The following is a 26,866-nucleotide window of genomic DNA, read 5'->3' on the forward strand; positions in this document are numbered from 1 at the left end:
ATTTCACCTGCTCCTTTGTGATGTCAAAAGGCAGCCTCAAAGATTCTTGGTTTTCAAACACACCTTGGGGATTTTTCAATGCTTGTTTTTCACATCAGAAATATCAGGACCTGACTTAGCTGAGAGATGCTGCGACAGCCATGTCTCACTCTCAACACGCAAGCTAGGAACTCCTGAGTTCTAGTCCTGGCTGTGTCACTGACTTACTTTTGACCTCAGGCAAGTCACTTACCCTCCCTGTTCATCAATTGTCCCACGTGTAAAATGCGGGCTGTGACACAGGCCTGTGAGATTCAGTAACTTCTACTGGAGGAATGTGTTTTGAAGATGCGAAGTGCTATTAAGCTACTAAGTAGTATTATGATCTCTTTTCCTGGAGGTCTTGGGAAATTGTTGGAGGAGCTGGAAGGTAACATCTCGTGTGGGTGTGTGATGGGTAAACTGAAGTGGCAGAGAAGAGAAATGACTCCTTAATGTCACAGTGCTGGTTAATGACAAAGTCGGGCCCAGGGGCTCCGACACCCTGTTCAATGTGATTGTCTTACCCGATTACACAGAAACAAGTGTATTTAAATGTTGAACAGTGCACCGGGCACGGCTAAAACCCAACAAAGACCTTTTCAGCTCTGGGTTCCAATCTTGCTGAATTGTCCAACTGCACAATGGAGCCTCCGCTGCCTAGTGGATTGAGCTTGGCAGCCTGGCAGTCGGATCTGCCCCTGCCCCGCCCCTTAATCTCTGTGACCTTGGGCAAGTCACTAGACTTCCCTTTGCCTCCGTTTCCTAATCTATTAAAAGGGGAAGAGCACTGCAGAGTGGCTCCTGCAGATTTCCTGGAGATGTAGCCATCTGTCTAGGGACTTGTTGGGCCCTCTTCCCTGGAGCAATAACAGTAACAGAGATGCTGCTGCAGCGTTTCGTGGGTGATAGACGTGGCTCTCAGAACTCTGTGCTGGGCCGGGGGGGCAGGTCACTGCCAAGGGAGGGAAGGAGGAAGGAGTCTGCAGTATCTTGGCACCATTTCAACATGGAGCGGTGGCTCTTCTTCCTGGTCTCTTTCATTTCCCCAGGATGTTCTGACTCCCAGCTTTACAGCCACTAACTCCAGCGCATGGCTCTGTGCTGTGAGCTCAGGGAGCACAATCATGCTGTCACGAGACAGAACGTGGGGTCCTGGTGACCTGTCTGCTCTTCGGCTGCATGGTCCCACTGACGCAAAGAGGAGTGGCCCAGCTTGTGCTGGGAACCAGCCACTCCGGAGCAGCAGGCAATCTCCTGGCAGCTGGCCAAGTAGGAGCAGCTGCCCCCCTGCTCCCCCGGTTAGACTGATGCTTGAAAATGAGCCCAGAAACTAAACAGCATTTCACCTCTGGGGGAGCGTCACAACAGACGACCCCACTCAAGAGACACCCAGTATCCTGGGGACTGGCGTGTGAACCTCACCACGTGGGATGGGGAGTGACATGTGTATGTGAGGGGGAGCCAGTGTGAATCAGGTCACTTTCAGGGAGCTTGACAACAGATGACGCTTTTCCTCACTTACCTTGGGGGTGCCAGGTGCCATGGAATCCTTCAGTATGGAGTTCTTACTGCCAAGAGAGAAAAGAAGAGAGTGAGCGTCCTGGCCACCGCATGACAGCAAGGGACAGGGGTAGGGAGTGGGGTTGTGCAGGGGAACTAAAGGAGGTTAAATACCAGGGGACAGGGATCCTGGTTCTGATCCGAGATGGGGCAGTTTAACCAAACGCTCCCAAACTGGAAGGGTTTGGATCAAATGGGGCCTAGAGTGGAGCCAGTCCTGGCTTCGCAAAACCCAAATCCAGCTGATGAGATTTTGCAAAGTGAAAGCCATTCCTCCCCCCTGCTGCTGCTGCCCACCTCTCTCTGTCACCGCTGCCACAGCGCCGAGGGGCCCGATCATGCGAGGTGCCCATTGCCTTCTGAAAGGAACTGAGGGTGCTCAGCGCCACGCGGGAGTGGGCTCGAGGGAGAGCAGACCAAGAGAAAGCGAGCGAGATTAACCGCTAACAAGGAGACGTAGAAAACTCTCCCTCTTCCAACCAGTGCCGAGGAGGCGGCAGTCCTGCCACTGGCTGGAGTCATTTGTTAATTCCGCTTGTTTCCCATTTAGCGGCTCCCTCTCAGCGGGGAATGAGATCGCTGTCAGGGCCCTCCTCCCCGCCTGCTCCTCCCTGGTGTGAGATGCTGCAGATTTAATAACACTTCCCCCCTCCAGACAGGTTAAACTTGAAACAATTACATATCAAAGCCGACATGGTGGGGAGGCCCGCACTGTAATTTTTTGGTTATTAAAGTAATCTCTCTCATGTAAATTCTCCCGCTAACACGCTGCAAACAGCATTAGGAAATAAATTATTTCCCCATGATTCGATTTGTCAATGCAAAGCACCTGCAGCAGGCAAAAGGATCTTGAAATATGTTGCCAACCCGATGCCTGCACTTGTAAGTACATTGTGGCGGGGCGGCTGGCTCCCACCTCTCCATAGCCCCGGGGAGATGATGGATGGATGGATGGATGGGTGGGTGGAGGGAGGAGGTTAGCGGGTGGAGGCGGAGGTTGGGGGTGGGGGGAATGGAATTGTGTTTAATAACAAAATTTGTATGCAAGCCTGCATTCCAGGCTAAGGATGAGTGATCGGCAGCCAGAAAGTATTAAAAAGCCTCGCTAAACAGCTGCTGACAATAGAACAAGACATATCAAATCAGATCTACTTCAGAAACATTAATATACACGCGCATACAGACACGCGCGCGCATAGGCAGGCCCGCACACACACTCTCCTTTCTTCCCAATCACAGCAATATGGGAGACATCAATACGTTTTTATGAGACTTTCAGAAGATCAACATGGTACTAGATGTGACAAAAAAGCAATGTGGCTGTCATGTTCGCTTTGTCGGGGACACTTTAGCCCCAGATGCTGCGCTGCAGTGGCAGTGGGGAGAAATTGAATTTGGCCGGCTTTAATCTGCCTTGATTTGGCAGATGGCTGGGTGTTATGAAATGAGAAGGGATGGAGGAAGGTGTTTCCTCCTCAGGCTACAAACCTCCACAACCCCACCACACCCGCCCGTACCCCTCTGTGGGCCTCAGAAGGGGTGAGATAAGGAATTATTTGTCATGATCGGGTCACCAAAGTGCAAGAGATCAAGGCTTTGCTGCCTCTCCATTTCCCATCCCCAATGCACAGAAGTTAACGAGGCACTTTTAAAACATGATTCTTAGCCAAACAGCTGCAGTTACTTGGGCTCTTTGATGGACGTGAACATGGATGAGCGTCTCAGTCATTGTCTCCCTCCCATCTATCCCTCTCCAGGGCTCTGGATTGTGGCAAGCACTGGTAATGGGGGTGCTTTGCCTTCCAGAACCCCTTTCACAGCACAGCCCTGACCATGCCAGCTCTGACTGCAGTGGCCCCAGGCAGCTGAACAGGGGGACGGGTTGGAAGCTGTTTCTCGCTGTTCTCTCCTGCAGAGATTTCAGCAGCAGAGGGTCCGGACCACCCAGCTGCGCTGGGACATATTCTACCCACGCCCTGGGCAGAACAGATGCAGTTTTGCGGCACAGGGTGAAATGTAGGGGGAGCCCACGCAAGGGTTCTGCAGCCCATGCACGTCCTGGAGCACAGCTCCGTGGGTCGCCAGAGGGTTGGGTTAGGGGGAGGCTGGCGCTGACAGATTTGCAACCACACGGTAGCTACTGCAGGCACTGCTGTCACTCCACAATCTGGTGTGTGTGTGTGTGTGGGGGGGGTCCCTTCCCAATCAGACCCAGCAGATTTCCCCTTGGCACAAGCCAGTTACTGGGGATGAAGCTCAGAACATTGCTTACCGAGGCATACTTTGTCTCCAGCAAAAACATGGTGTGTGTACTCCCCACCGCAGGCACACGCTGTGTGTCCCGGGGGGAAATAGGGAAGGGGTGTGTGGGGGGGACAGAGGCAGGACAGTGTGGGGTACTGTCTGTGCTGTACCCGCCCTGCCTATGGGGTAGGCAGGGGACATCAATCTCCAGGGCTGTGAATATGGCACCTTGGAGCAACGCAGGATTCACAGAGGAGTTGTGAAGTTGATTTCACCTTTTTTTCTCTGTTCATTGATTCCTTTTGCTTTGCATTCTCTAATGTGTAGGAGACGGTCCTGTGATTCCACCTGTGTGAGTCAGAGAAGGAAAGGGGTGGGGAGGGGAGGGGAAGGATAAACGAAAAGTGGCAGTACCCCAGCTGTGAGCCTCTCCAGCACAGACCTGTCCACCTATGTACCCCAAGCGCACTAGTCCTCCTAGGAACACCTGCTTCCGCTCTACTGGTAGCCAGATCCATTCAGTGCACAGGGGATGTATGTGACCTTCTGGTACCAGCAAAGGAAAAGAGAGCTGTTATAAACTACGGCTATCAGAGAAGGTTTGGAATTTGGATCTGATGCCAGGGGCAGGGACAGCTCAGTGGTTTGAGCCTTGGCCTGCTAAACCCAGGGTTGCGAGTTCAATCCCTGAGGGGGCCATTTTGGGGGATCTGGGGCAAAAATTGGAGATTGGCCCTGCTTTGAGCAGGGGGTTGGACTAGATGACCTCCTGAGGTCCCTTCCAGCCCTGATCTTCTAGGATTGAGGGCAAACTCCAATCCAGTGCAAGCAGGTACAATTGCACTGACTTTAGTGGAGTCACACCCATTCACCACAGCTCTGAATCTGGCCCTGCAATATTATGCGATCGGCTTGATTCCTGCTTTTCAGTGTTACCTTTTTATTTAAATCATTCTGCCAGGTGTGAACAACTTCTTCCCCTTTTAGGCAAAATATTATATTTTAAAAAAACAAGTTTCATTCCCTCTGTTGTTAATGGTGCTTGAAATGATTCAACTTAAAAGCAACACTGAGAATCTCATTTATTTTTCACCAATGATACCCTTGTTTGGCTCTTCCAAAGCCTTCCACCTTTCACAAGGAAAGAAGATTACTTAGTTTCACACTTTTTCTAGCCAGTTTCGTTTGCTGGTTCCCATGCTCCAAGGCTGCAGCTTTGAGTTGCAAACACTACTGAATGGGGGTGCGGAAGGAGGAATAAATCTTTGTTTTAAACAGTTGTTTCTGTAACTGCTGGCTCAGTGTGTTGCATGTGCCCCTCTCGTAGACAGTCCACAAAAGATAACAGCCTATGGCTGATAATTACTCAGCCCTCGACGCAGTTGACCCAAAGGCCACTGAAGTCACTGGACAGTCTTTCAGGGACTTCACCGGGCTTTGGCTCAAACCCGTGCAAGCTGCAAGTCCAACATTCAAACCCTAAAGATAACTGGGGGCTTGTTACATTTTTGCTGGATTTGGCTTTAAATTTCTTGGAAAGGTTTCTATTATTCTTAGTTTTTGTAATTTTTCAAAGTGAAACCCTTCGTTTTGGGCCACATTTAGTCCTGTTGCATTACTCCTTTTAATACTAAAAATTAAAAAGAAAAAATAAAGGGAGGAAGCGAGAGAGAGATTTGGAATGGACATAAACTCTCATGCTTCAGGGCGTAAGCCAATCTCCAACTCTTGGGGTTTAGGAAAAAACTTTTTCTGGAACACATTGTTGCAAATGTGCTTGCTGTGGGGTTTCTTGTACTCTCTCCTGAAGCACCCCGTGCTGGCCTCTGTTGGAGGCCGCCTACCAGAGTAGATGGACCTTGGGTTTGATTTAGTTTGGCAGTTCCTTTGCTCCTCTAAATAATAATCTACCATAAAGGCTTTGCAGCACTCTGGGCTGCCGTCCTCCTTTGCGGGAGGCTGGGCGCTTCCAGGCAGTGAACTGTTAAGAGAAGCTGGCAATGGACTGAGAATCGAAAGGCCATCAGCAAAGAGAAACCTTCCATTCCATAAACACCGCAGACAAATTAAAAATGGTAAAAGGGAAATCAAGACCTTTAAAGTTCAAACACTTTTCGGTGCCTTTTAAAGTTTCTCGCTCTAGGCTCTTGTGGAGAGCACAATCTTTGGAGACCTCGGAATTCTCTTTAATCACTAAGCAAGTCTGCAGTGGTCTGAAATGATTACACATTTACATAGTAATAACCCCGACACTCCCCACATTATTTCATGGCTAGCATATTTCCACTCGGCAAGTGATCCATGTGTTTTAAATTATAACCTGTACATAGGAAATTAGTTACTAAGTACGATATTCACAGGCTCCTCTGACACTTCTAATTAAGGTGATTTACACAGAATTATCCTTTGAAATAAAAAAATGGTGTTTTGCTAGCTAATAAAATATAATTACTACCCGTTTTTGTAGGTTACAGTTAGTTTTAATCTATTTGGGGAATTGTTTATCTAGTTCATTACAACAAAACAACTTCTTTCTCTTTTACACACAAAAATTATGAAGGAGGAGAAAAAGGGCATATGGGGGGCGGGGACACCCCACTGCTGCCCAGGGATTCAGGGGAGACCCTAATTTTTCATTTTGATCAGATAAATGGATGCTTCTATGTTAATCCATTTTTAGGGGATAAGCACCTGTACACACAGTGTGGTATAGAGACAGTGTGTGTGTGTGTGTATGTATGTGTTGGGTTACGATGGTCTCAGACTCCAGGATGGAAAGTCACTGACTCAGATGGCTGTTATCCCTGGAGCTAAGACCCCATCAGGGTGACTATGCCCTGAGATCACTGTGAAGGCATTCGGCTGCATCACCCATATTAGTGTTAATGGGAGTCAGGTGGCCGGATACCCACGTGCTGCCAGGAACCCATATCAGCTCTCTGGAGATTTCTACCCCCTCCATTTTTTACTTCACACCAGCTGTTAAGAGGAGCATTCCCTTTCAGCAAAAGTTAAAGAAACAGGCGATAAGGCATGGATGGGCAGGAGCCTTTTCAAACCAGGCTCTGACTTCCTGAGAAAAATCCCCAGTTAATATTAAACAATGCCCTGAAGTCCCCAGGGCTGCTGCTCTATTACCCAGAAGACCATGGGGCTACGTGCAGCCCCGGCACCATATTCTAAACTGCCCAGAAGTCCAAGGGGTGGTTATCCACATCCAACACTGCATTCCCTGCAGCGAGTCCCAGGGGCGTCGGTCCAGAGCCAGCGCCACATTCGCTGTCACGTATAGTAACCTTTGCAATTTTTCCTTCCAAGGAACACTCTGCGTACAAAAAACAGGGGATGTCATCTCAGGGAGTTGCTGTCCTCCAGCTGCCAACAGACAATGCGACACCTCCTGATTCCCCGAGATGACAATTCTAGTGCAATGGAAATGAAGAAGATGCCGCTCTAGGAATCTGGTAGGATGAAAACGTGTATGCTGATGTGGCATGTGTTTCTGACAAAGCATCTCTGGGGCACACTGTGGTGACCCAAGTGCAGGGGAAAGCTATGGCCAGGCTGCCTGCAAGAGCTGGAGATTGGATTCCATGACCCAGAGGGCCCCTTTGAGTCCTATGACCTATGTTCCTATGATTCCAGCCCATGGAAGATGAGCATGGGGACAGTGGGCTCAGGACAAAATTGTTCACACCTGGGTCCCTAAAATTAGACATACCTATAGTTAGGCACCTAGATAAATGTGGCATCGTTTTCAAAAGTGCTGATCCCCTCAAGCTTCCATGGACTTCAAGATGGTCAGGGATGCAGCCCCATGCTCTGGGTTTCCCTAGCCATTGACTGCCAGAAGCTGGAACTGGATGACAAGGGATGGATCACTGGGTGATTCCCTGTTCTGTTCTTTCCCTCTGAAGCATCTGACACTGGCCACTCTTGGAAAACAGGATACTGGGCGAGATGGACCATTGGTCTGACCCAGTGTGGCCGGATACTATCAATGTTTATTTTAAAACATTTTTTAATGTTTATTTATTTAAATTTTCATAGTTGTAGGAAACGATATGGGAGGAGGTCAGACAATTATTAAATGATAGTAGATGTTGAGATTTGAAAAGTTAGAGCTTTATAGCCATTAAAGCACAAATTGTCAATACCATATGGCAAAATATACAAAGTAAACAACTTTCAATCAAACTGTAGTAAGTTCTCAAGCAGCATTTGTCTTACTTTGCCTAGCTGTAAATTTTGATTATTATCAATGGAAATATTTTTTGTCAGTTTGTGTGTGTGGTGAAACCAACATTTCCTGATATTTACCCATAAAAATTCCAAACCTTCCAATAACTGACAAAATAGAGAGAGATCTGCTTTTGCTCACTTTTTTCAGCCTAAGTCCCTTTTTCTGGTGCAACTTGTCACTTTAGCAGGTACCATGTTTCCAGACAGAAGGGGGTGGGGAGAAGAGGGTCAAGTTCACAGTGTCCCTTTGAGAGACCCAAGTTTGAGCATTGTGGGCAGCTTTCCTTGGGAAGCAGCGTGGAAATGCCAAGCTGCAGGGCTCCACCCGTAGCTGACTCAGAGAGCACCACTTAAGGACCTTTATGGAGAGAACTGTTTGCTCAACACTTTGGCTTCAGCTCGGGAGGATGGACTGGCAGTTTGGTTATGGGCCTTAAAGACAGATATGGGTTGATAATTAAAGTGAATCAATGGGCTTAAGAAGGCTGGGGGCTTGTGGCTAAGATACTAGGCTAGGACTTGGGGTGGGGGGTTCAATTCTCATCTTTCTGTGTGAGCTTGGACAAATCATCTAATCTCTGTCTCCCTCAGTCCTCCATCTGTAAAATGGGGACAATGTTCCTTTCTCTGTCTATTTAGAGTGTCAGTTCTTTGGGACAGGGATGTCTCTCATTATACAGTGCCTAGCACAATGGAACCCTGATCTTGCTTGGCTTCTAGTGTAATACAAAGTGTTCTGCTCTAACCACTAGCCCATGCTGCCATCTAAAAATCTTTAAATGCTTTGCAAACATCAACTGACTCTCAGGAAAGTGTATTCAAGTGAGATCATGAAGTACACCCAAAAAGCAGGTTAAACACAGATGGTCGTGAAGAACGCTAATCATGGCAAGGTTTGAGATCATTAGTGCTTAGTACAATGGGTCTGGAGCCCTGGGGCCACTGTGCAAATAATTATAAATAATCACTTTGATGGAAGAAGTTCCTTGTGCTTGGGCAGCTAAGATTGTTTGTGTTTATCTCTTAATATAAAACTTCAATGAGAAGGTATTTAAGGAGATGAGTGAGGATGCGGCTGACAACTGCTGATTGCCACATACCTGTTATTCTTCTCCTATGAAACCATTCCGTAAAATAATTCTCATCAGGGCTTTGGCTGGAAAGAGACCCTGCCAGCTCGCATTTGGCTCCCAAATTAGATTTTGTAAAAATAAACTTTAAACATAAATGTGAACGATTTCCTTTAAAAGAAGTGCCAATGGAAACAATTGATTTTTAAAGCAAATGAACAGTCCCCGGCAGCAGGATTTGCAACACAAACACCTCAGCCCTGGGGCAGAAGCACCCAAATATGAAATTTGTCAGAACCCAAAACAAAATGGGCCACTCAGTTTGCATTGCCCAAGCTGGGAGAAATGCAAAGTGAATTGAATTTTTTTAATGTCAGTTTAAATACATGGAGGTGTCATTTAAAACCTAAATAGAGAAATTAGGGTTTTTTAAAAACTTCATAGGGCCAGATCTTCAGCTGGGGTCAGTTGTCATAGCTCCAAAAGACTTTAAAGGAGCTACAGTACATCAGCTGAGTGACTGGCCCATGACTGTCAACATCACCCGCTCCAAACTCCAGTGAAAAGCTTGCCTAACACCTGATATGCGGGGCCAGATTCCCAAAGGCTCAGTGCCTACAGTCAGGTCTGGAAAGTCCGAAGTCCTCACCACTCAGCAGCGACCACTGTGCCCCTTATGGCTAGATGTTCACACGCACTCAGCCCCGGCATGTGCCCCTGGCTTGCGTCACGCTTGAAAACCTGGCCTGTGGGGACTGAAATCCTTCTCCCTGCTCCCCAAAATAAATGACACCCCGGCAGGATTGTGGCATCATCCGGACTGCATGAAACCCTGCCCACGAGTCACCTGACCTCACTCAAATCCCGCCGTCTCTCCGTAACCTCGCACCCACGGCCCTGGGACTGCGACACCCACCAAGAACTTGCAAGCCAAGCGTTCACGGCTGCCTGCGTGCGTCGGCTGGTGAGCCCAGTGCAAAAGGCAACCTGCATTGTCTCCCTAGCTCTGGGTGTCTTGCAAGCTCAGCGAAACAGGGCAGCTCTGCATGGAACCTCCTCCCTGAGCGCGCCCTGGTTTTAATAAGGGCTGAACGGTGGAGTGTAGCTTTGGACCAGGGGTTCTCTCCACTACAGGGCTTTATTTTCCTCTCAGTCCTAGCTTTGTGTTTGCCACACAGGCTGCTTAAAACCTAGGCAAAAAAGGAGGCTACAGAAACCCCCGCAAAGGGAAGATAAAAGTCGGAGGGACGAGTAGGATGTGAGACTGGTCTTGGGGGCTCTTTGTTACTGCTGGGGTAAGGAGTACTAGTTGGTGGTACTAATGCAGAAAAAGGCTCCAATATCGGCCGCACACTGCTTAGGGGGACAAATGGATCCAAGATTTATTCCCCAGCTCTGTTTTTTCTAGGTGTTCCTTCCACTTCCCCCTCTCACACCCAGAACCAGCCTATCTGAATGCGTGATAGGATCGTCTATCTAGCACGTACATGGTCCCCTGTCACCAGAGTATCGGAGCCCCCCACCCCATTAATGGCTTTATCTTGGGAGGTAGGGAAGTACTAGCCCCATTTTGCAGGTGCAGAACCAGCACTGAAACATTAAGGGACTTGTCCAGGGTCACACAGGGAAACTGTGGCAGAGCCAGGCATCAATCCCAGTTCTCTGAAGGTCCAGACCCGGGCCTGAACAACAAGATCATCCCACGAATTTGGGAGACTTACTTTAGGCACCAAAAGTTTTGAACACCGTGGCTAATTTAACGAGGAAATGGATTTCAGGAGAGAGCCACTACCGCAAAAATTCCCCACTGACCCCCAACAAGGTGTTTGGAGGTCAGTGGGAGCAGCTTCATCCTTAGAAAGAATAAAGCTGGGAGCCAGCCTGCCTCCCCTGGGGTCCTGGAGTTTGTCAGGGGCGGAGAGGAATGGGGCGTCTTTCTCTGGGCCAGGCAGCTGCATTTCTCATCCTCCTCTCTGCCCCGGAGAAAACGTGGATCAAGTGTCCAGGCCCATTACGGCTGCCACCCTCTGACAGCGTGGGGACGACTCTCTTCTCTTTCTCTCGTTCCAGGGTTAATGGGCTGCGGCGAGGGGCAGGGGCACAAATCAGAGGGGGACGGAGGAGGATAAATCCACAGCATCAGCAGCACCACAAACAGCCTCCTCTCCTGCCCTGAGCCTTTCCCCGGGGTGGCAGAAAACAAGGCTGGGGCGCAATGTGGGCATCTGTCTCGCTGGCCCGGGGGGGCAAGGGCAGTGATGTCAGTCTGGGCAGCTGGCTCTTTGCTTCTGAGGGCTCAGACCCTGGGAAGATGCACGCCCGTGCTCAGCTGTAAGTACACAAGCCGCCCCGCGGGGCTCAACGGGATCACTCCCATGCATAAGTCTTTGCAGGATTGGGGCCCTTGGTGCAGCCGGCCAGCACAAAAGCCCACACATCATCCTTGCTTTTCCTGCTCTCCAAAAACATGGGCCCCAGATCTCCCTGCACCCTCGTTTGGCATCACTGAGAAGTTCTCACTTCCTCGCTGGCCCCCTAGTTCACACACTGTGGGTCTAGATTAAATCCAGTCTGAACCAGGCTGTTAAGGAAAAGGCTGGCTAACGCAAATGGCAGGTTCCCCAGGCAACTGGAGCTCTAGACCTGGGCCTGAGCCAAAGTCCCAAATCCAGACACCTTTGAATTTTGGAGGCTGAAATCCAGAGCTGAATCTGGATTTTGCAGCTGGAGACTTTCTTTCTCTCTGATGAATCACAGCAAGAGCTGGGATTGGCAAGGCCAGATCAGTCAACCTCAATCCCCCTCATTCTGCTCCAGTAGGAGCAAGTCGCTGAAGTTCAGCCCCATCAGAGCGAGAGCTGACGTGGGGATACTGCTGGCGAGGGGCTCTTGGAGCCAGCTTGTGGCTGCTGCTGTGACAACGGGCCCAGACAAACAAACCCAACCTGTGAGCACAACTGCAAAAAGGACATAAAAGTTCACAGGACGTCACAGTGACTTCTCATAACAAACTGTCATAAATACAACAGGAAGGGTCACCACCTTTCTGTACACAGTGCTATAAAATCCCTCCTGGCCAGAGGCAACATCCTGTTATCTGGAAAGAGTTAAGAAGCTCAGCTAACCTGGCTGGCACCTGACCTAAATGACCAATGAGAGGACAAGATACTTTAAAATCTTGGGGGGTGGGGTGGGGGGGGCTTTTATTTGTGCTCTTTGTTTACGGGGTTGTTCTCTCTTGGGACTGAGAGAGGCCAGACAGAAATCCATCTTCTCCAACCCATCCCAATCCAAGTCTCCAATATTGCAGCCAGTCTAGGTAAGCCAGGCAAGGCGGGTTAGTTTATCTCTTGTTTTATGTGAATTTTCCCTGTGTTAAGAGGGAGGTTTATTCCTGTTTTCTGAAACTTTAAGGTTTTGCCCAGAGGGGCATCCTCTGTGTTTTGAATCTGAACACCCTGTAAAGCATTTTCCATCCTGATTTTACAGAGGTGATTTTTACCTTTCTTTTTTTTTAATAAAATCTTTCTTTTAAGAACCTGACTGATTTTCCCATTGTTCCAAGATCCAGGGGTTTGGGTCTTTGATGGTTTTGTAACCAATTAGTTCGGATATTATTCTCAAGCCTCCCCAGGAAAGGGGGTGTGTAGGGTTTGGGGGGATATTTTGGCGGAAGACGTCTCCAAGTGGGCTCTTTCCCTGTTCTTTGTTTAACACGCTTGGTGGTGGCAGCATACGGTTCAAGGCCAAGGCAAAGTTTGTACCTTGGGGACGTTTTTAACCTAAACTGGTAAGAATAAGCTTAGGGGGTCTTTCATGCGGGTCCCCACATCTGTACCCTAGAGTTCAGAGTGGGGAAGGAACCCTGACACAAACGCTGATGAGAAACGGTGCAGAAGGGAGATGGAAACATTGTGTTGGTCTACAGGGAAAAGGCCTCCTGGGATGATCCAAGGACTGTGTTGAAATTACGCTTGTTAAAAACAGGGGATGTGGAGCCAGAAGTTAATGAGCCAAAATGAGTATGTTGGCTATGAGAAAGAGATCTTGTGGCGAAAGAAAGAACAAAACCAGGAACAGGCAGGAAGAACAGCCAGAAGCCACTGGAGAGAGCCAGCCCACCATCTCCTGGGAACCTGGGCCTTTGTCACCCTCGTCCATAAGATGTCCTCACCAGAACGGGCTGGAGAGAGAGAGACCCAGATGACGTCACCGCCCCTGCTGGCTTCAGCTGACTCCCAAGCCCCAGCTGGGACGACGGTTATTACCAGTTTTGATACCAACTAAGCAACTGCCAAACAAGAGGGGGGTTTGCCTTCTAAACACCAGATAAAAGGAAAGGGAACAAGGGATGGTGTTAAAATGAAATGCTTATTTAATGCTTTACCTTTCAAAGGCTTTAACTGATTTTCCTTCTTTTCTGTGTTTTAATACAAGGTTAAAAGGATTTTTAATAATGTGTTTGCCATGGTGCTAGGCAGGTTCAGGTCTCTGTATACCTTATTCAACATGGTTTAATATTGGACAGTGACTGGGTTATGTTAACACCTTTGGCCCATTTATTCCATCTAAATTAATACATCACCACCTACTGGGAGGACACCACAGTTATCACTAGGCTGCATGCCAGGGTCGCTTGGAGTTTCTCTAAGGCAGCAGGGAAAGAACTCAGATTCTATTGCTCCAAAAGCTCAGGCCCCTGCCATTTGATTTAAAAGGGGATGAGGATCTGCACTAGTGTTTTGTAGAGTAGGGTATATGACACACAGTCAAGCAATTCTGATTCCATACACTAGAGGGTGGTGGTGCCCATAGACGCCAACCAGTTCCTCACAACTTTTTGCAGAGGTTTCCGTTCACTGCCTTGCAAACAGCACAGAATCGCTTCATGCAAACATAACTGGGCTTTGAGGGTATCGGTGTGCTCCCATGCCTGGGCTGATTCCCCACAGGGCAGATCCCAACAAACAGGCAGATAATCCACTGCAGGGCTTGGGAACTAGCCACCAGACAAAGCCGGGGCTCAGCAAAGATCCTGCCCTCTGGCTCACTAAGGTCAGCACTGTAAAGCCGCAGGGCAAAGCAAGCAGCATGGATGTGGCCCTCCCTTCACAATGCAGCAAGAGGACAGCAAATAGCCTCACTGGGGACTTGTCCTGTTCTATGGGAGCTGAGCAGAGGCGGGGACAGAGAACTCATGCGTGTGCCCATGACTGAGCGAGCAGGAGAGACAGCGAGCACGGGCGGATGTGTGAGCCCGTCTCAGCGTAGGACAGCATGTGAACACGTGAAAGGGGATGCAGGAGCGCACAGGCGGGTATGTGGGATGTGCACGTGTGGGTGTAAGGGTGAGCACGAGTGACTGTGAGGCCATGTCTAGGCTCGGGGGCCACAACAGCATCGCTACAGCGCCGCAATGATGCTGCTGTTGCCCCACAGTCCAGACACAGCCCACAGCGATGAAGGGGCTTTTCCGTTACCGTAGGAACACCGAGCGATGGTAGCTATGTCAACGGTAGCCTTCATTCGTCGATTTGGCTGCATCTACCCCCAGGGTTAGGTCAGCGTAGCTAGATCGGTGTGGATTTGTTGACCTCCATTTAACGTGTAGGCCAGGCTTGCGTGGATGTGTGTGTGTGTGTGTGTGTCTGTGTGCGAGAGAGCGAGAGAGAGCCCGTGGGTGACAGCTTGAGTGCATGTGTCAGGGGGTGGGCATGTGTGTTTCCATGTACACGTGACTCCATGCGAGCACGTATGTGGGAGCATGTGACCACAGGACCAACTGGGGGTCCAAGGGAGTGTGTCTGTGTATGGATGTATGTGGGGTTGTGAGCACGCCAGAAAATGTGTGTGTGAGACGGGGATGGAGTGAGGCTGTTGGTGTCTTTCCTTTGGCACAGGGATGGCACCAGCCCTTCCACAACACCCCAGCAGCTACATGCCGAGCTCACGCTGGAAACCCGTCTGTCCCTTTCAGGTCTGTTCCACTGACGACCGGGCAGGAGGGAAGCACGGACAGGCAGATCAACTCAGATGCCTCTGACGGTGAAGCCCGCTGCCCTGCAAACACTCGGCTCCACTGGCACCGGGGAGCTCCTAGGTGCTGTCTACAGGAACCAAGGGGCGAGACTGCCGATGGGCGCCGTTCAAGGCGTCCCTCCCTCGTCCCTTGGTTGTGAGTCTGGACTTGTAGGGACTCTCCGGGACCCAGAAACAGCAGCAGCCCAGGGCTGAGACATTTACAGCTAGACTGGATGTAGGCCTTGGGAACTGCCTGTGGGGAACAGCCCTGCCTTGCCTGCAGCGACGGCCCAGGGGGGCGCTAAGAGATCTCTCCCCACCCCACCTCCATTTTGAACTCTAGGGTTCTGACGTGGAAGCCAAGGAGGTGCCAGTCACAGTCCACGAGAGCCCTGAGTGAGGGCCAGATCCTGAGCCAGCAGCCTCCACTCCCACCGACCCCACTGAGAGCTGAGCACCCGGCAGGATATGGCCCTAAATTTCAAGCCCTTTTGCTAGGGGAAGTTTCAGCAAGTTCCCCCGGCCCGGCTGGCGGCGTCAGCTGCTTGGCTCCAAACTCTGCACCTAGCTGACCATGGTCTTAGCCGAGCTGCCTTACACAGGCTGTGGGGCAAGCTTCTGCGAAGATCAATCAGGAGATGGGGAGGGCGTCCTCGGCTGCCTGGCAGAAAGTACCGTGAGGCACTTAATAGTACCTGTCCCCAGGATCTCCCAGGCATGGATTTATGCCTTGCGAGGTCACTGCTGTTGAGACTCTAATAACATGACTTTATTAGCTTTCTTGTTCCTTCTTTAAGATACAGTAGCGGGGGGGGTGGGGCGGGGGAGCTGCCATACCTGGGAGGGGGGATTGGATAGGAAGCATCTGCCCTCGCGAATCCCCTTCTCGCTGACAAGAGGGAGAGGGAGAAAAATGATGCTCCTTCGAAATTTATCATGCACCCAATTACAATGTTAATTGGCAAGTCCCAGAAATCAATTAATTCGCAAATTTTTTTCAATTAAAAATTAAGATAAATCATAAAAACGTTATTAAGCAAAGGCCAAACTCCATGAACTTTTTTTTTTTGTCGGCATCTGGATTTTTTTTTAATTTAAATAAAAAAAAAAAGAGCTGTGTTGCCAAAGCCCGATGCCCTTGAGTGTCTTTGCTGAAGCGCCGGGGGCTGTCATCAGCAGGACTGGGCTGAAGACAGATAAAAAAATATCGACCGGTCGGACACACTGCTTCTGTTTTATTGATCAGGCGGGAATTTAACTTGCTGTGCATATCCACCGTGTCAGCAAGGGCCACAGGCGAAATGAAAAATACTTGGCTTGGAGATGTCGCCTTGATATGGCGGAAGGGAGGGGCAGGGGGAAGAAGGGGAGAAGCGATGAAAGAAACAAGCCAATGGGGGAAAAATAAGATGAAAAAAGAGGGAAAGAGCCTGGAAAGAAAGAAAGAAAGAAAGAAAGAAAGAAAGAAAGAAAGAAAGAAAGAAAGAAAGAAAGAAAAGTTAGCACACAAGGGAGAGATAAGGACAGGTTTCGATGTCTAGTTCTCTCTCTGTGACACTCATTCAGTTTCGTGCCCCCCCCACCCCCGGAGCTATGTTCACATGTCTCACTGCTTTTAAGGGGAGAGATTTACTATGTATTTCAATGGAGCTTTGTAAAAAAAAAAATCTCACTCATAAATGTCTCTAATCTCACTCATTCAAAGCCTTGTAAGTCTGAGGCACTGGCTGCTCGGGGAGTGCAGAAGCAGCGCCTGCAAGCTGGCTGATGTGTTTATGTCCCTGGGCATAAATCTGGGAGACCGGAGGTGAGCGCCATGACCCTGACATGACATGTGCCAACAGAACTAATTTGGGTTTTACACACTCTATTTATCCTGTTGGGGCTTGGGAGTGTGCCGCACTTGCCCCTTGGAGACCAGTGGCTTGGTGTGATTCTTTTGGGCGGCTGAAGGGAGGGGCAGGGCCGCCAGTCAATTTTTGCACCACGCAGGTCTCTCCCTGGTCCATGCTAGGAGCCTTCTTTGGTGACATAAAGTCCAGGAACTCCCTCTGGAATTAAACCAGGCCTGTGCGCGTGGGGGTCAGACCTGTGCACGCAGCAGCCCGGTGTAAATGCTGTTGTAGGAGCAGGATTCCCCTAACCAGGGTGGATGGGGTGTGAGAGCCGTGCAGTCACACCGCGCTGTAGGCCCCATCTGCACTACATGTTCATACCAGCGGCAGGCCCCAGTTACAACACGGCAGCTCCCCAAGACAACTGAGGCTGGCAGTGAGGATGGGACTGAGCCATATTTGAAGCATGTTCCCAGACTCCAGTGTTCTGGTCCCAGTGGAGACAGGGCCCCATCCAGCTTCCTGGAGAGTGTGGAGATGGGGAGCTATCTCCTTCTTTCACAGCAGCCCTGGGAGACAGCCCTCTCGGCATCAGCGAGGGCGGAGGAACCGCTGCCAGGGGCTGAGGCAGCAGTTTCTGCTCCCATCTTGCCTGCCAAAGGAGGGAAGATAAAAAAGAGAGAGAGCGGGAAAGGGAAAAGACTACCCACCCTAAGAGGAATGAGGAGGGAAGATTTAAATCCTGGCAGGATTCACTGAAAGCCTCCGTAGGCGCGGAAGCCACTGAAGTCCTTGGGTCTGGCTTTCCCTCCCTCACCATGAATCAAAGCTGGCACAATAGGATGAGCTGCTCTTCCCCTGTGAGCACCTACCCTGCTTTGAAAGGGACCTTCCTGCCGCCCCACTGCATCCCGCTCCACTTCCCTCTCCCCAGCAGCGTTGGGTCTCCGCTTCCTGCCAACCGGAAAACCGTTGGGAGCATTTTCCCTTTGCACCTAGCTTGAAGGAGCCAGCCTCAGCTGTATTTTGGGAAATGCCTTGCAATCAGCTGGGACGTAGGAGAGCGTGTGTGCTGGGCTGGCTCTCAGCACACTGGGAACTCCGCAAGGCAGCTTTGTCTCCATGGGGCCCCTCGTTAACCCCTAGAATGCTGTGCACACCGAGACCTCACCCCCACTCTCTTCATGTGGGCCACAAAGCAGCCAAATAACAAGAGCCTGTTAACCAGGGAAGGTAGCAGCTAATGGAGGCTGCCCGGTGGGATTTTAAAATACGTATTTATTCAAATAGCTTGAACAAAGATCAGCTGTGTTTGTTCCATAGTTGTTATTGTTTCCTGTGCACACAAATACTACATTGATGAGTGCAAGAAAGAAAGAAAGAAAGAAAGAAAGAAAGAAGCACTGTAGCTTCTTTAAGTAGCTTTGTATCCTTGTTCATAATCTTTTATCCCAGGCAAATATCCCTGTGCCTCATGCAGCAAACGGTGCTTTAGGAAAGCCAAGTTTCCTTCTTTGTCCAGCGTTCCACGCACATCCCTGTAACTAAAGGCACCTGTTGAGCACCCCTGCAAGGTGTTAAGAGCTGCTTATGATCAGCTGTTTCATGATAAATCTAAAGAGTCATATGTCCTCTGAGCCTACAGTTTAGCTCTTTGAATAAGAAATCTAGCGAGTCTCCTGTTGACTGAGGCCACTCACACAGAAATAATGTGACTAAAGCACAATTAGCGAGACTCCACATTAAACCAAACCAAACTACATGAGACATAATATAGCCCTTAGACCAGGGCAATGTCTGAGTGCTTGAAATTACCTGGATCCAGATAACAGAGAGACCCGATGGACACGGCTGGTTACAGTGCTGCACCAGAGACGTCAAAAGCTAATGCTGAGCTGGGCACTATGCATACATAGTGAGAGAGTCTCTACCCCCAAGAGCTACATACAGGTAAAACAAAGGATGGGACGGGAGAAGTGACTTGCCCAAGGTCAGCCAGGTGAACAGTGGCAGAACAAGGAACAGAACCCAGGGGTATAGACTCAATGTGCATTGCCCCATTCCCCAGACTATGCTGCCTACCAAATTTTAGTAATGACAGTTCACATCCGTTTACAGCTATGAACTCACAGCGCTGAAGTATAAGATTGAACAAGAGCATTAAGGTGGCAAAGTCAAGCACCAGGTCACTAAAGACTATCATAATGCAGATGCACAAGGGGGCCAAATTAAGATGACATGGGCATCCTTAGTTCTGGCATTTCCTCGCTTTTGTGTGCTTCACTTTGCAATCTTAATGTTCTTTTAACATAGGTGTTTTTTTTTTCTGGTGTGTGTGTGTGGAGATAGTGTACATTCCTACAATTTTTAAAAAGCAAACAGGAAAACCAGAAATTCCATCATGTGGAACCACACTGACCCCTCTCCCCCATGTGGGTCAGCAAAAGGGCACAGTGCAGTCCTCTACTACTTGAGCTAACTTGGTAGCAGTAGAAGGCTCTTATCTTCTATATGAACCTGCCACTAGCGGGCCATGAGACACTGCTTTGCCAGTGGGTTTCCCAGCTATCTGTGACAGCAGAGGAATGTTGAGACTTGGGAATCCTAGGTTTCACTCCAGGGTTCTAGGGGCTACAGACCCTTCTGTCCCATCACTCCAGGTTCTCCCCGATCCACTTCTGCTCCTATACTCTCCTGTCTACCTCTTACACTCTCCTTCCCAGCTCCTGACATTGTTTCCCCTATTCACTTCTATCTACCCTGGCTCTTGCCCATCCCGCAGTCTCCTGGTTTTCAGACCCAGTGTCACAGCTGTTTGGGAAGAACAACTGCAGTGAACGTCTTACTCAGTGCCTGTAGCCCTGGGCTGGAGCATGCTCAGTGCAGATAAAATCTCTGGAGAATGAAGAAGCCGAACTCTAACAAGTCTTTACTGAGCATGTGCAAACTGAGAATTTTATAGAGGCTCATAACTTGGCCAGATTTGGGCATATTTTCATGCAGACAGCAAAAGCCACACCTCTGGCACCACCCGCCCTCGACCAACTTCAAGTGCTTGCTCCAAATCATGGAAGCACCAGAGCATCTCAGTTTTTATTTGTATTTTATCTCGGACACAACAATGTATTTTTCCTTTATGTCATTCTCTGAAACAGCTGACCCGTTTTAGCTTAACTTTCCCCCCAAAATTCAGTTTGAGACAGACACCCAGCATGGGAAATTTCAGCCCATGTGATTTAAGTTTGGCAAGTTATAAGCAACTAAAAAGAAGGGTCTTATAATGGAAAGTGTTAGGCAACCTTAATTATAGGCGTGTCATGACCAGCTCCACCAATAATATTCACCCAGACACACATTCTATGGCATATCCATTCATATATGTATATTGGGGCAAGTTTATGTATAAGGGGCCACCACATCAGTGGGCTGGCTGCACACAGAACAAACTGATCGTCATTCTGAGGGCACAGTGCCCAGTTAGCTCCATCAGGAGCCATGTGGACGGGAGCATGGTGGAGGCTGGAAAATTTAGCAAATAGCACCTGGTGAGGGTGTGCCGTAATGTGCCCTGCACTGTCCAGTGACCCCAGATTCATACAGGGCAGTCAAAGAGTGGGCTGCCGTTCACCCCTTTCCCTACACCACTTTCTTCCCCACCTTCCTGGGGCCACACGTTCCCGGTCAATCACACCAGGCGCGCTCTCTTCATGTGGCGGGATGGGGAGCGTGGTGCTTCCCTTGGGTGTGTGCTCGCAGCTCCCATTGACATCAGCAGGAGCACAAGGCTGCATGCAGGAGATGGGATTGTGGGAATCTGGAAGTTACGGAGTTGCTTTTGATTCCTCAAACGACCCCCACCTCCTGGACAGGAGATGGAGATGCAACCCACGCTGCACCGAGAGACACTCAGACTGGCTTCGGGATATTACTGCCGGCCGAATTCCACAATAGACCTGATTGCTGCTTCCTGGCTACCCTGGAGCTGGTGTCAATAAATACATAACTATGGGCAAGATAGACAGGTGCAGGGTCCGATCCATGTATCTGTACAGGCTCAGTGGGACCTGGGGCACAATTACGTGCCATGCATATAGGTCTGATGTGGCACTGTTATTATTTATTATTTCTATTGTGCGAATGCCGAGAGGCCTAATCAAGGATCGGGTCCCCATGGGGCTGGGTGCTGTACACAGATAAAATGAACAGAGGGCCCCTCCCCTAAAGAGTTTCTGGGACTGGTTCTACACCCAAACCCTATTCTTCACAACTGGCCTTTGGCTCCTTGGAACGGGAGCTTCCCAAAGGTAAGCTCCTACTTCATTTCTCTGCAGAGGGAGAGCATGAATTTTCCGGTACTGAAGGAGTTAATCCCATAACGCTGAGGCTTGTAGTTTTGTTTACTTTCAATTTATACCCTTTGCTTAAAGAGGGGAAAAAAAGAAAAAGGGGGGGGGGGAAGAAAGCCAGGTGACATATTCTAAGAGGGAGCACTGAAAACGTGTTAAGCACTTCAAAATCTCATATATTCAATCGGCCTCTGGCAAGACATCTGCCTAATGTTAGCGCTTAAATATCCTTTTCCATTTTACATGCATTCAAGTCTCATTTGAGCGAAATGAAACGGTATTATTAAAGGGAGATTTTGCACAAATGGCCTGAATTTGACATGTCAAGTTCAATGAGGCTGTTACATATGTAACGCCGAGAAGGGCTCCGAGGCTGCTGGCTCTTGAAACGCCGCCAGTGGCTCAGAAATGAAATTTGCATGCAGCCCTCTCCCTTCCCTCCCTCCCTCCCTCGAAACGCTGAGCTGGGACTCGTGGGGCGGTTCTCAGGCCCCAGCCACTTTAAGGAGGGGTTTGGACCCAGATCCAAGGCTGAACCCTTCAGGTTGGGCCCATCTCAGCTCAAACCCACGCAATGTTTGAAGAGGCTTCTGGTAAATTCCACTTCACTACGTGCCCTGTTTCAATGACTGGCCTCAAAGCTGCTTCTCCCACCCCTGGCCTCGTCTCTTCTCTAGGCACAGCCCCTCAACGCAGGTGACTGCGCTCACAGCTTGGGATGTGGGCATCTAACCACACCGGCTCAGTCGCGCCCCTCCTTGCCTGAGAGTGGCTTTCCAACGGTCCCAAAGGGTGGGGTTCCTGCCCCTCCCTGTGGAGATGGTTCCACAGCCCCATAGATCTCGCCTGCAAGGAGCCTTTTCCTGCAGTTCAGCCCATCCTCCATCCCATCCCTCCTGTGAATACCCTGGGAATGCTTCCTCTTTCCACTGCTCCCCTTCCTTTGCCCCCACCCTCCCTCCGTATGGCACTAACTTCCTGCTGAGGAGCTGCCTAACCTCAAACCCAGCATGTTAGGCAAGGTCGCCCCAGACCCAACGGTCTGTTCCACCGGCAGACCACTGCTCCTTCCAGCCCAGTATCCCACCTCTGGAAGCAGGCTGGCCTGGACGCTTTTTGCTAAGGCTGTGATGATGCCTGCAGAGTGGGTCTGAGGGGATCCGCCTTGCCTCACTGTAAGGGCTGGCCATTTATTTTTGTTGCTGTAAATGATTCAGGTTTATTAAAACATCACCTCACAAACCATGACTGGCTGTGTCCTCTGTTAAAAACTGAGCCCCGCTGGAAAGCAATCCCTCGGCATGTTTCTCCCCATCAGATTGATAAGTAACAGCTGCTCTGTCATTTTCATAATGACTCGGCATTGGCAGGGAGTGGGCTGGGCTCCTGCCCCGATCCCCATCACGTTTATAGCCCTTCCTTTATTTGTATGTTGATTGGATTATTTGAGATCATCATGAGTTTCTCTCTCCTCTCGGTGATGTGTTGCTCTCTTGCTCCCGGCTCTTCCTGTGGCCAGGCCTCCAGGGCAGGGAGCGGAAGAAGGGCCACTCGGATTGTTACAGCCAACCGGCCCTGCCTGGCTGGGAGAGCAAGGGGTTCATTCCAGGTAAGCAGCCACATTTGTGTCCCGTTCCCCGGTGCTCCTGCTCACCGCCCTGGCAGGAGTTTCGGGGGCTTCCTCCCCGGCTAGGGTGGCCGCGGCCAGGAGGCGGGGAGAGAGCGGCAGGGCGACGAGCTGCTTTGTTGGAGATTAGCCTCTCTTGCCTGAATCCATAGAACAGATTGACTGTTATCTGTCATGGCACGGTGGGAGTTGTTATTTAATAATTAATAAAGACCTCTGATTCTTCTTCACCGCACACGGGGCCGACCAGAGCCGGCCGGGGAAGAGAGGGCGAGCCAGAGAGAGCTGTCTGCTCTTTAACTGCCGCTGTTATTTAAAGGAATAATGCCATTCTTTTTCATTTGTCAGCTGGCCCACAATGGCCCTTGTCATGCTTTATGATTTAGGGTTTCCTTTCCTTTCCCATTAAACGCCACCTTCCCATCACCGCCTTGCACCAACCAGAGGCTGCTCTGCAGTTTCAGTTTCACTCTGATATTGGCCCAACTTCCTTGATGGGCTGCTCTGACCACTAATTGCTTCTGTTCATTTAAACCTGTTCACTAATTTGCAGTGGCCCTTTATTAAGTTGGATGCAGCCCAAATTACACCATAAATTATGCACACAAGGGGACTGGGTGTCGCGTGGGATGAATGGATTGGCTATTCCCTTTTTTTTTCCTCCTCTCTCTCACTGTCTCTCTTTTAAAGAGCCATGGATCTGCACTCCAGCTGAGTGCCACCTGGGTGATGAATCTGGGAGGTCTCAATCCAGCCCCAGTTCAGGAGGTCTCTGCTGAGGTTCCCTCCATTCTCCCTTCATCTGCAGCTGATCGCAGTCATTGCTTGGCTGGAAAAATATCCCAGACTCAGCTGAGTCTGAAGTGGGCTTTCTCTCTTTCTCTCTCCAAACCTCAGTGGTGGTCTGACCAGGTGCTATGGGGCAATTAATCTGAGCCACTCCCCCACCTCCAACTCCCTTCCCTATCCCCCGGTGATGTAACTTAGCTTCCAGTCGGCAGTTTGATTCTTTTTCTCACCTTTTAATGACCGGGGAATTCATTAATAATTGAAATAAACACGCTCTTTTCCAAGGCTGCTGAGTTTTATTAAGGCAGGGGCAGGGATCTGCCAACCCTTGGCTGCAGTCATTCCCTAAATAACTGCTAGCAGTTAAACTGCAATTAATTTTTTTTTAAATAGGGGAACTTTGCCGTGCTGGGGAAAGCAGCAGGCAGTGAGAGCTGAAAGGCAGCCTGGGGCAGCAGGCTCTCTGCTAAATGCCTGCTGCCTTGGGGGGTTTGGTTTTGCCCCCTTGAGCCTCATACCTGCTGAAGCAAAGTACCAGGGATGCCTCAAGCTGACAGCCGTAAGTACTTGCTCGCCCGAAAGCTTGCAGCGCAATGGGAAGCCGCATGTCCCTGGGTTTTAGCGGGGCTGGAGGAACATAAGAACGGCTACACTGGGTCAGACTAAAGGTCCATCTAGCCCAGTGTCCTGTCTGCCGACAGTGGCCCATGCCAGGTGCCCCAGAGGGAATGAACAGAACAGGGAATCATCGAGTAATCCATCCCCCGTCGCCCATTCCCAGCTCCTGGCAAACAGAGGCTAGGGACACCATCCCTGCCCATCCTGGCTAATAGCCATTGATGGACCTATTCATTAGTTTATGTCTAAGGAGTGCTTCCAAATCTCTGTCATCCTGCTGACTTTGATGGGGGCTGGATCAAGGCCTGGGCTCCCAGGTGAAAACGAGTTTGCTGGATTTAGCCCAATCCATTGGGCGCTTCATGCCCACAACCCCTCCCCCCCACCACACACACCTCGTTCGCTATCACTGGCAGGGCCTGCTTGGAAAGTGCCCATGGCCCGCTGGCCCCGGAGAGACGCCTGCTCCCACACCTGGATTTTAAGCTTTGGCGAGCTGGCCGCTCTGGTGGAGAGAGGATGGAAAAAAGGGCAGCCCCTTACCTGATGTTCAGCTGAGTGAGTTTCTCCAGCTCCTGCTCCATGTGTTCCTGCAGTTCACCGGGGCGCAGAAGGACCTGGCAGATGGGGCAGATCGGGGCCTGGCTGTCGAACAAGGTTGCTTTCTTTTTGCCTGTGGGGAGAGGAGCGGAGAAAGCATTAACCCTCATGCCTGTGTAAGCCCAGTCTTGGTTGAAGCTGACATTACCCCAGCCACGTTTCTCTGCTGGCCTAATGGTAGCGTGTGGACGTGAGAGAGACCCCGTGACACAAGATGCTAACAGGGAGGTGGCGGGCGCCCTACCCAGCTCCACGGCACAGCAACCCCAAAGGGAGCGAAAAGGAAAGGTGAGGCTTTGCCATTTGGTTTCTATCGAGGCAGCTCCATGCTCTTCCCGTGAACCCTCGCAGCCGGGTCAGACACAGCCTCCAGGTCCTATTCCCTTGTTCGACTGAGACAGGGTGTCTGGGGACAGGGCTGGGTGGGAAATTGCTAGTGTGAGTGACACGCTCCCACTTCAGGCTGGCTGAATTTCAGCGTGACGATCTGAACACGACTAATAGAATACAGGCTAATGGAAAAAACTATTCCATAGCATATTTTCTACTGAATTTCACTCTCTGGCAGCAGGCACAGTGAGAGTACGAACACCCCTCCAGATTAAAGGATCTTCGGCCAGGCACGTTGTACATGTCATCACCAGTGGGAGGCAGTGGGGTCCAGTGAACCGAGCCGAGGTTCGATTTCCTTGTGCTCCCCGATCTGTCTCTCTCTCTGTATCCAGCTCGTCTTATGCAGGGCCCGGCTTTGTTCTCTCTGCACAGCACCTCACACGACGGGCTCCTAGGCACGCTGGGAATATAAATAATATTCCTGGCTCTGCCATTGCGTCCCTGTGTGGCTTAGGGCAGGACCTTATCCCCGCTCTCTGCCTTGGTCTCCCCATCTATAAAATGTGGAATGACGCCATTGCTCTGCCACTTGGAGATGGACGGACGATAAAGTGCTAATTACTATTGTTAAGCCCGACAGCCCCTGTGTGAGGTGGGCCAGGATCATTAACCCCAATGTACAGAGAGGGGAATTCCCCCAGCCCATGCAGTGAGGCAGTGGCAGAGCGGCTTACGACCCAGGGCACTGTTCTCTTTCTCCCCAACCCCTCAGAGATGAGTAAGTCCCACTGAAGGCCATGGGAATTTCTCATTTCCTGTGGTGAGAGGAGAAGAACCCCCGGAGCTCCTGGCTTGTTCCAGCTCCGGACTCAGAGCACACGCCTCTCCCTCCTGCCCACCCCACATGTCCAGTAACAACCTATAAAAGGAGAGCTCAGTGCCATGTGGGAGCCTGGCGGGGGCTCCCTTCTGCTCTGCAGCAGCTCCCCGTTACTGAATCCCACCCTGCGCTCCCTGGAGTGCTGCACCGCAGCCATGGCCACACGCCTTGCCTGGCTTCCTGACAGCAGCTCCGCTCAGGCTGCTCCCCAGCGCTCCAGGAGGAAGGCTGGCAGCCCACTGGAAAGGTCATGGGCCAGATCCTGGCTTCGCCGTGCTGAAGTTCACTGAGTCACACCAGGAATCTATTCGATCTCACGTGGTTCGTCTCCCCATAGGTTGATGTTATCGGGGGCCCGATAACGGGAGGTGCTGAGTGTCTCCGACTTCCCTGGGAGTTGGGGGCGCTCAGAACCCTGCAGGATCAGACTGGGGAGAGCTCAGAAAAACTCTTGCGGCTCGCCCCAGGCCTGAGAATGCTGCCTTTCTATTTTCACTGCACAACCAGATTTCTCTGTTTAAGTCCCTGTTCCTAAGCCAATTTCCTCCAGCTCAGAAACTTTATTGCCCCCTCTGTTAGGAATATACAGCGCCTATTTAACATAAAATAAAACTCTAAAGCAAACAATGAAGCTACAATAAAGGAGAAAACCCCAACGGCCTCCAAATCCCGGTTTCCCA

General features: G+C 50.3%; 1 protein-coding gene across 7 annotated transcripts in view; it reads right to left on the bottom strand.

The window, feature by feature from the left end:
* Nucleotides 1-26,866, bottom strand: part of RNF220 (ring finger protein 220) — a 337,761-nt gene that overhangs the window by 100,641 nt on the left and 210,254 nt on the right. For all 7 annotated transcript variants that reach the window (XM_075131894.1, XM_048859934.2, XM_075131893.1 and 4 more), the window contains 2 exons: nt 24,917-25,046; nt 1,544-1,589 (listed from right to left, as the gene is read on the bottom strand). In XM_075131894.1, the coding sequence (XP_074987995.1) occupies nt 1,544-1,589; nt 24,917-25,046 (176 nt within the window). The remainder of the gene's footprint in view (nt 1-1,543; nt 1,590-24,916; nt 25,047-26,866) is intronic.

The sequence above is a fragment of the Caretta caretta genome, chromosome 8 (genome assembly GCF_965140235.1).
Source record: "Caretta caretta isolate rCarCar2 chromosome 8, rCarCar1.hap1, whole genome shotgun sequence".
NCBI lineage: Eukaryota > Metazoa > Chordata > Testudines > Cheloniidae > Caretta > Caretta caretta.